Source organism: Nicotiana tomentosiformis, chromosome 1 (genome assembly GCF_000390325.3).
Source record: "Nicotiana tomentosiformis chromosome 1, ASM39032v3, whole genome shotgun sequence".
NCBI lineage: Eukaryota > Viridiplantae > Streptophyta > Magnoliopsida > Solanales > Solanaceae > Nicotiana > Nicotiana tomentosiformis.
In genome coordinates this window covers 110466238-110476207 of record NC_090812.1, presented here as the reverse complement: position 1 = coordinate 110476207, position 9970 = coordinate 110466238, and the positions used below count along the sequence as shown (strand labels likewise).

Here is a 9970-nt window from a genome sequence, read left to right as displayed (position 1 = left end):
CACGACAGAAACCTCGTGACACAACGAAACAATCATCTCAACCAAAAATCACGAAAACAACACATAACAATTGGAACAATGAAATTACAGCAAGGAATGCTACAGTTAAATAATGAATATGAAATCAAGAAAAACAGGTAATTCAACTAATCATATTAGGCTAAACATGATGGCTACACGTGCTAGAGTAACTCAATTAAGGCAATAAAAAGGAACTATATAGTAGAAAAAACCAAATTTTTAACATTTAGCCCGAGTACGCACTCGTCACCTCGCGTACACGGCCTTTACGTATTGCAATTTACCATAGCAGTACCAAATCCTAAAGGGAATTTCTCCCACACAAGGTTAGACAAGTCATTTACCTAAAACCTCGCTCAACCAATCGATAAGAAGGCCTTCCTCGACTTTTTTCCAACTCCAATCGGATCGAATCTAGCCAAAATAATTACATACTATAAATATGACTATAAGAAACTAATTTAAATAATGAAACTACAAATTTAGCTAAGAATTGAAAAATCGCTCCAAAAATTCGACCCCAGGCCACGTCTCCGAACCTGACAAAAATATCAAATATGAACACCCATTCAACCAAGAGTCCAACCATACCAAATTTATCAATGTCCGACATCAACTCGACTCCAAATCTTAAATTCTTATTTTAAAATCCCTAGGCCTAAATTCTCGAATTACACCTAAAAAATACATAATTTAGTCTGAATACTCGATGATAATTCAATATTATCGACAAAACAATGGTCACATGTGACTTACCTCAAGATTCTTGTGAACTCCCTTTGAAAGATCGCCCCCAACTGAGTGTTTGAACTCCAAAATGACAAAAATGTCGCAACCCCTCTGTTTTTAACACTGCCAGTGTTTTCGCATCTGCGATGCACTTGGCCGCATCTGGGCTCTCACAGATGTGATGCCCCATTCGCTTCTACGGCTTCCCTCGCTTCTGTGGACAAAAGGTATGCTTTTGTGGACTCGCTTCTGCGGCAACACTGTCGCTTCTGCGAAGCAGCTCTCCCTCTCACTTTCCGCTTCTGCGATCGACCCGTAGCAGGTGCGATTCCGCTTCTGCGGTCCATCTGCCCGGTTCTGCGACCACTGCCTTAGTTACGCCTGGCTGCTTCTGCGAAGCCTATCTCGCTTATGTTCCGTAGGTGCGATTGCACCAGAAGGAAGAATTCCAGCAAATGCTTCAAGTCCAAATTTGATCCGTTAACCATCCAAAATCCACTAGGGCCCCCCGGGACCTCAAATCACGCCAAACTTAGTCGAGGCCTCAAATCATGCCAAACAATGTCGAAATTATGAATCGTGCCTCAAATCAACTTATAAATCTCAAATTTCTAAATTCTACATCTTGTGCCAAAACGTAACAAATCAATCCCAAATAGCAAAGCCATTCCAAGGCTTGGAACCCCAAACGCACATTGGTAACACCAAAGTCCACTTCAAATCAAACTTATGAAGTTCTTAATCTTTCAAAAATTCCAAACTTCCATAATAGGCGTTGAAATGCTTCAGGACCACCCGATAGTCACCTGAACATACGACCAAGTACGAAATTATCATGCGAACCTATTGGAACCTTCAAATCCTGATTCCGAGGTCACTTACTCAAAAGTCAAACCTTAGTCAATTCTTCCAACTCAAAGCTTTCGAAATTAGAATTTCCATCTAAATCAACTCTAAGCTTCCCGAAATTCAATTTCGACCACACGTACAAGTCATAATACCTGAAGTGAAACTACTCAAGGCCTCAAGTCACCGAATGACGTGCTAGAGCTCAAAACGACCGGTCGGGTCGTTACATCCACAACCATATTCGCCTTGCCCGAATGGTAAATGATGGTAATATCATAGTGCTTCAGGAACTCAAGCCACATGTTTTGCCTCAAATTAATGTCCCTCTACTTAAACAAATATTTCAAGTTGCGATGATCGTTGTAAACCTCACAGGATACCCCATAAAGCTAATGCCTCAGATCTTGAGAGCATGAACTTTCGCGGCCAACTCCAGATCATATGCGGGGTAATTCTTCTCGTGGGGCTTCAGGTGACGTGAAGCATATGCAATAACTCATCCCTCCTGCATCAATGCACAACCTAGGCCAACGTGCGAAGCGTCACAATACACAATATACAACCTGAACAGGAGGGCAACACTAACATCAGTGTTGTAATCAAAGTTGTCTTGAGTTTTTGAAAGCTCGCCTTGCAATCATCGGACCATCTAAAGAGAGTACCTTTATGGGTCAATCTAGTCATGGGTGCTGCAATAGACGAGAGGTCCTCCACGAGCCCGCGATAATAACTTGTTAACCCCAAGAAACTCCTGATATTGGCCGTTGTGGTGGGGTGAGGCTAACTCTGGACTGCCTCGATTTTCTCGGGATCCACTTTAATACCCTCACCTGATACAACATGCCCCCAAAAAGCCACAGAATCTAACCAGAATTCGCACTTGGAGAACTCAGCATATAACTTCTTTTCCCGCAAGGTCTGAAGCACTAACCTCAAATGCTTTTTTTGCTCCTCCATACTACGCGAGTAGATCAATATGTCATCAATGAAGACAATGACAAATGAGTCAAGATACGGTATGTACATGATAAGTGGGGATTTTGACCGATTATTTGCTCTCTTTTACTTGCGATTTAGCTCAAAAATGCTTAAACGCATTCCCGAAAACTAACAAAATGTGCTTACTTGCAGGAATATTGGCGCACGTGACAAAGAAGTTAAAATAAACTCATAAAGGAGTCAAAAGTGAACAAGAACCAAAACAGGGCAAAAAGGCAAGCAGTACGGACCGCACAATTCTAGTGCGGCCGCAGAGGGGAGATTCATAGAGTAGTTTTTGGGCCAGCTAAAGGCATGCGGACCGCACCGAAATTATGTAGCCGCAGGAGGCCATGTGCGGTCCGCAAGGTTGAAGAATCAGAGAGTTGTGTCAAGTCCAAAAAAGCAAGGAGTGCGGATCGCAACAATTTTGTGCAGCCGCATAATCATAAGTGCGACCGTACCCACTTTTATGCGGACCGCAGAAGCCCCCAAGTTCCAAGGCCAAGTTCCCAAGAATGTGGACTGCACGATAATTTTGGGCACCAGTAGCTCATTGTGCGGACTGCACCAGAATTATGTGGCCGCGCAACCTTCGTAGGGGCATTTTTGTTAGATATTTGTAGCTTAGTATAAATAGAACTTCTTGTCATTTTTAAGTTAAGTTGAGTTTTCAGAAGTGCACCTGGGTCTTTTTCTTTACTGTATTTAGTAATTTTGTACTAGATTAACTTCATAACATTAAATTTTCTTTGTCTAATCAATTATTATGCATTCTATCTTAATCTCTTTTTGTATTTCTTTACTTTTCATGAGTAGCTAAATCTTTAGCTAGGGTTGTGACCCAAGCCTAGTGTGGGTATTTGATGGGTGTTTAATTTAGGGCTTGGTTTTGATTGGGTTAGCGATATTTAGCCTTGTTCATGATTGAACCCTAGAATCAATAGTTGCAAACATTGTTTCATGCCTATTTGACTTAGCCTCTACTTGAGAAAGAGAGACTAAGTCTAGGAAAACTTGGCTAACAAGAAATTGGGGTGAACTCAAGAAATTGATAACCTCAATTAAAGGGTTAAACCTAGAGATAGTAATACCCGACTTGAGCTAATATCACTTGTATTGTGCAAATACTCAATTGGACTTGAGAAAGCTAAATTGGGAAAAATCACTCAAACTACCGAGAGGTATAGAGTAAGTACCCGGATGTGATTGCTACATCACCACCCCAACTAATCAAATTTGCCCTGGAGTTTACAACCCATTAGATAATCACCTAGGTAGAAGTCACGACCTTAGTCCCTTTTAATCATTTGAAAAACTCAAAACCAAAAATATTGTCCTTAGTTTTATACTTGCAAACAATAAAGTAAAGTTGAAGTAAAACACCAATCAAGTTTGTGGAAATTTAATTGAAGCCAAAACTTGCAATTAACTTAGATATACACCTAATCCCAAATTCTAACTCCCTGTGGATTCGATCCCGACTTTCGTTGGGTTTATTATTGCATCGACCGCTTCACTACTTAATTGTGGTGTGGGTTTGGCCGATATCAATTTTTGGCACCGTTATCGGGGAGTTAAACGAATTTAGCTATATATCTAGGTATTTGTATATTTTGTCTTTCTTTCCTTTCGAGTCACTAATTTTGTTTGTGATTTGCTTTTAGGTACAAAATGGCCCTTAACAATGAGCCCCTCGGAATTTTACCATTGGGGGAGGAGGTAGATGATGATCAAGTGGATGAGGTTCATCCCGAGCTTCAAGTTAATAGGCTAAGCCGACTGCCTCAAGATAATATCCCAAACCCTCCCCCACCTCCACCTAGAGCAGCGCACCGCGTGTTGCCGAACGAGGGCTATGCAAGTGCAATAGTCCCTCCCCGGATTAGGGAGGGCAACTTCCAAATAACCAACATGATGCTTACACTGCTTGAGCAGTAGGGTTTCTTCACTGGAGTTCCACACTAAAATGCCTACAAGCATCTCAAGGGTTTCATCGATACTTGTTGGGGGAGCAAGCAAAACAAATGTCACCGGGGATGCACTGTGGTTAAGGCTGTTTCCCTTTTCTCTACGGGGAAAGGCTTTGGACTGGTTAGAGAGATTGCCCAATCATTCCATCCATACTTGGGATGAGTTGGATGAGAAGTTTATTGCCAAATTCTTCACTATGGGGCACAAGGCTACACTAAGGGATGGTGTTCTATATTTTAAACAAGAGCCCAATGATCCATTGCACGAGATTTGGTAAAGATATCGTACCATGGTTAAAGAATGCCCGAACAATGATATGACCGAGGCCATGATCCAACAGACCTTCTACAGGGGGATAAACACAACGAATCAGTGTGTAGTAAATCAACTCGCTGGGGGTAGCTTCATGAACACGCCTTATTTTGAAGCTTGTGAAATCTTGGATGAGATGGCAGACACCTCTTCGGCGTGGCAAAGTAGAGCCAATTTCCTCAGGGTGACCCAAATGTTATTCACCTACACAAGGAGCTACATAATCATGGGTAAGCTCTTGCGGAGCTAACAACCACCATGAACCAATTGGTCAAGGCTCAGCTTCAACAGGCTCAAGGGCCGAAACAAGTGAATGCTATGGAAGGGGTGAAAATGATGGTAAACAAGAGACGGCAACGAGTTCAACAAGTACAAAACCATCCAGAACAATTTGAGCAAAGTAATAGTAGGTATAATCAAGATGATTCATATAATGAGCAAGATGAAGAGGTTCAATATGTCAACAATTATCAAGGTCAAAAAAGCAATGCTCTAAATCAACAACAATGGATATCACAAGAAAACCAAAGAAATTGGAACAATCAAGGCCACCAAGGAAATTAGAGTGGTGGCAACAACAATAATCAAAGAAATTGGGGTAATCAAGGTAATTGGGGTGGCAACAATCAAAGCAATTGGGGAGGCAACAATAATCAAGGGGGTTGGAACAATAGAAATCAAGGAAATCGGGGGTCAGGATTTTAGAGGCTCCCGATGTATCAACAACCCAAACAACCCGCCTCCATATCCGTCGCAAGGTCCTAGTTCTTCCAATAGTGAAATGGGATGGATTGAAAATGTGTGTAAGCAAATGATGGAGAAAAATGCCGACTCTGATGCCCAATTAGCCTCCCACAACACTTCTATCCGCAACTTGGAGGTTCATTTTTTCCAAATTTCTCAAGCTTAAAATACTCACCCAAAGGGGGAACTACCTAGTGATACGATGGTGAACCCGAAAGGTGGGAATACGGGGTATGCAATGACCATGACAACAAGAAGTAAGAGAGGTGGAGTTGCTAGTACCTCAAACTAAAGAATACATGTGGGTGATGGCGTGTTGGTGCAAGATGATGATGAGCCAAGCAATGATGTTCAAGCTAATGAAGAAGCGAGGGTTGATATTGATGAAAATATGGAGGAGACGCAAGAAGAAGTGAACCCGTCTAGGGAGCACGTGATTGACATGCCGGAGCCGGTAGTGCCAAAGGCTAAGGCACAAATGCCAAGGCCTCCTCCTCCATACCCTGAAAGACATGCAAAGCAATACAATGAGAATAAATTCAACAAATTCATTGATATGATGAAAAGTTTGTCCATAAATGTGTCGTTGGTTGAAGCCTTAGAACAAATGCCCCATATGCCAAGTTCATGAAGGATTTGGTAACAAAGAAGAGATCAATGAAATGTGAAATGATCAAAATGACACATCAAGTGAGTTCTATTGTGCACTACATGGCTCCAAAGTTGGAATACCCCGGTGCTTTCACAATCCCATGCACTATTGAGAGTGTCGATTTCGCAAAAGCTTTATGTGACTTGGGGGCAAGCATTAACTTGATGCCCTATTATGTGTTCAAAATATTGGGGATTGGGCATCCATGACCCAAATCCATGAGTTTGCAAATGGCGGATCGGACAATAAAAAATCCATTGGGGATAATTGATGATGTGTTAGTTCAGGTCGACAAGTTCATCCTTCCCGCAGATCTTGTGATACTTGACTGTGAGGTTGACTACGAGGTACCAATTATTTTGGGGAGACCTTTCCTTGCTACAGGGAAGGATTTAGGTGATGTGGAAGCTGACGAGCTCACCTTCCGGGTGGGCGATGAAAAAGTGGTGTTTCATGTTTGTAAATCAATGAGACAGCCAAATAGCAATGAAGTGTGTTCGTTCGTGGATCTTGTGACCGAAGTAATTATTGATGACACAAGTGTTGTGATAAATGTTAAAGATACCTTGGAAGTTGTATTGTTGAATCATGATGAGGATGAGAAGAAAGGCTTTGTAGATTATGTCAATGCTTTGCAAGGAATGGGATCATATACTTATGATCCCCGAAAACTTTCCTTGGATCTCGAAAACCAGAAAAATCCACCAACAAAACCCTCAATCGAGGAGCCTCCCACCTTGGAGTTAAAGCCTTTGCCTTCACATCTTAGGTATGAGTTTATAGGCCATTGTTCCACTTTACCTGTTATTCTTTACTCGTGCTTAACTAACATGTAGGTAGATTCCACCCTTGCGGTGCTCCAAAGGAAGAAAAAAGAAATAGGGAGGACATTGGCGGATATTCAGGGTATAAACCCTGCCTTTTGCAAACACAAAATCATTTTGGAGGAGGATAACAAACCCTCCGTGTAACATCAAAGACGATTGAATAAGGCCATGGAAGAGGTAGTAAATAAAGATATCATCAAGTGGTTGGATGTCGTGGTTATTTACCCCATTTCCGATAGTTCATGGACCTCGCCGGTGCAATGTGTCCCAAAGAAATGGGGCATGACTGTGATAACAAATGACAAAAATGAATTGATCCCTACAAGAACTGTCACTGAGTGGAGAGTGTGCATGGATTATCGAAAGCTCAATAAAGTTACTCGGAAAGACCATTTTCAGCTTCCATTTCTTGATCAAATGTTGGATAGGTTAGCCGGACGTGCTTATTATTGCTTCCTTGATGGATATTCCATTTCTATGACTGGGATGCCTTGGTTTGCCGATATGGCCAACTATCTTGTGGGTGGCATTGTTCTGAATGAGTTCTCTTCAAACCAAAGGAAGAAGCTCAAACGGTACTTCCTAGAATACTATTGGGATGAGCCACATCTCTTCAACATTTGTACTAATGGTGTTATCCGAAGATGTGTACCAAAAGAAGAAGAATTGGGTATTCTTGAAGCTTGCCACTCTTCGCCATATGGTGGTTACCATGGTGGAGCGAAAACTGCTACAAAGGTGCTAAGTTGTGGATTATATTAGCCTACCCTTTACAAGGATGCTAGCGATCTCGTTAAGCTTTATGATGAATGCCAAAGGGCCGGTGGAATCTCCAAGAAAAATGAGATGCCTCTCACCACCATCCTAGAGATTGATATTTTTGGTGTTTGGGCATTGATTTTATGGGTCCATTTATGAGCTCATGTGGGAACACCTATATATTGGTAGTTGTGGATTACTTGTCCAAATGGGTTAAAGCTGTGGCTTTTCACAACAATGAAGCTCGGAGTGTGGTAGCTTTCTTGAAGAAGAACATATTCACAAGGTTTGGTACTCCAAGGGCCGTCATTAGTGATGGGGGATCACACTTTTGCAACGACGCTTTTGATACTTTACTCTCCAAGTATGGTGTCACTCGCAAAGTGCCGACCCCCTATCATCCTCAAGCAAGTGAACAGGTTGAAGTCTCTAACCGGGAGATCAAGAATATTCTATCAAAGACTGTGAATGTCAACCGGACAAATTGGTCAAAGAAACTTGATGATGCTCTTTGGGCTTATAGAACAGCTTACAAAACACCAATTGGTATGTCTCCGTATCGGTTAGTATTTGGAAAAGATTGTCACTTACCGGTGGAACTTAAGCAAAAGGCTATATGGGCTTTGAAGAAGCTTAACCTTGAGTGGGATGTAGCTGCAAATCTTAGGGTGGAGCAATTGAATGAACTTGATGAGTTCTGATTCCATGCATACTCTAGTTTGTCCATGTATAAGGACAAGATGAAGTACCTCCATGACAAGTACATCCACAACAAAGAATTCAAAGAGGGTGATCTTGTGCTATTGTTCAACTCCCGGTTACGGATGTTTCCGGGCAAGTTAAAGTCAAAATAGAGTGGGCCATTTGGCCGATTATTTGCTCTCTTTTACATGCCATTTAGCTCACATATGCTTAAAGGCATTCCCGAAAACTAACAAAATGTGCTTACTTGCAGGAATATTGGGACACGAGCCAAAGAATTCAAAAATCAACTCATAAAGGAGTCAAAAGAGAACAAGAACCAAAACAGGGCAAAAAGCAAGCAGTGCGGACCGCACAATTCTAGTGCGACCGTAGAGGGGAGATTCAGAGAGTAGTTTTTGGGCAAGCTAAAGGCATGCGGACCACATCAAAATTATGCGGCCGTAGGAGGCCATGTGCGGTCCGCAAGGTTGAAGAATCAGAGAGCTGTGTCAAGTACAAAAAAGCAAGGAGTGCGGACCGCAACGATTTTGTGCAGCCGCATAATCATAAGTGCGGCCGCACCCACTTTTATGCGGACCACAGAAGCCCCCAAGTTCCAATCCCAAGTTCCCAAGAATGCGGACCGCACGATAATTTTGGGCACCAGTAGCTCATTGTGCGGACTGCACCAGAATTATGCGGCCGCACAACCTTCGTAGGGGCATTTTTGTTAGATATTTGCAGCTTAGTATAAATAGAATATTTTGTCATTTTTAGGTTAAGTTGAGTTTTCAGAAGTGCACCTGGGCCTTTTTCTTTACTATATTGAGTAATTTTGAACTAGATTAACTTTTTAACATTAGATTTTCTTTGTCTAATCAATTATTATGCATTCTATCTTAATCTCTTCTTGTATTTCTTTACTTTTCATGAGTAGCTAAATCTTTAGCTAGGGTTGTGACCCAAGCCTAGTGTGGGTATTTGATGGGTGTTTAATTTAGGTGTTGGTTTTGATTGGGTTAGTGATATTTAGCCTTGTTTATGATTGAACCCTAGAATCAATGGTTGCAAATATTGATTCATCCCTATTTGACTTAGCCTCTACTTGAGAAAGAGAGACTAAGTCTAGGAAAACTTGGCTAACAAGAAATTGGAGTGAACTCAAGAAATTGATAGCCCCAATTAAAGGGTTAAACCTAGAGGTAGTAATACCCGACTTGAGCTAATATCACTTGTATTGTGCAAATACCCAATTGGACTTGAGAAATCTAAATTGGGTAAAATCACTCAAACTACCAGGAGGTATAGAGTGAGTACCCGGATGTGATTGCTACATCACGACCCCAACTAATCAAATTTTCTCTGGAGGTTACAACCCATTAGATAACCACCTAGGTAGAAGTCACGACCCTTGTCCCTTTTAATCATTTGAAAAAACTCA

At 41.7% G+C, this 9970-nt stretch overlaps 1 protein-coding gene across 1 annotated transcript; it reads left to right on the top strand.

The window, feature by feature from the left end:
- Window positions 1-7988: 7988 nt before the first annotated feature.
- Window positions 7989-8546, top strand: LOC138908689 (uncharacterized). The gene has a single exon (XM_070199371.1). It carries the CDS (start codon window positions 7989-7991, stop codon window positions 8544-8546), a length of 558 nt encoding a protein of 185 aa, XP_070055472.1.
- Window positions 8547-9970: the final 1424 nt, after the last annotated feature.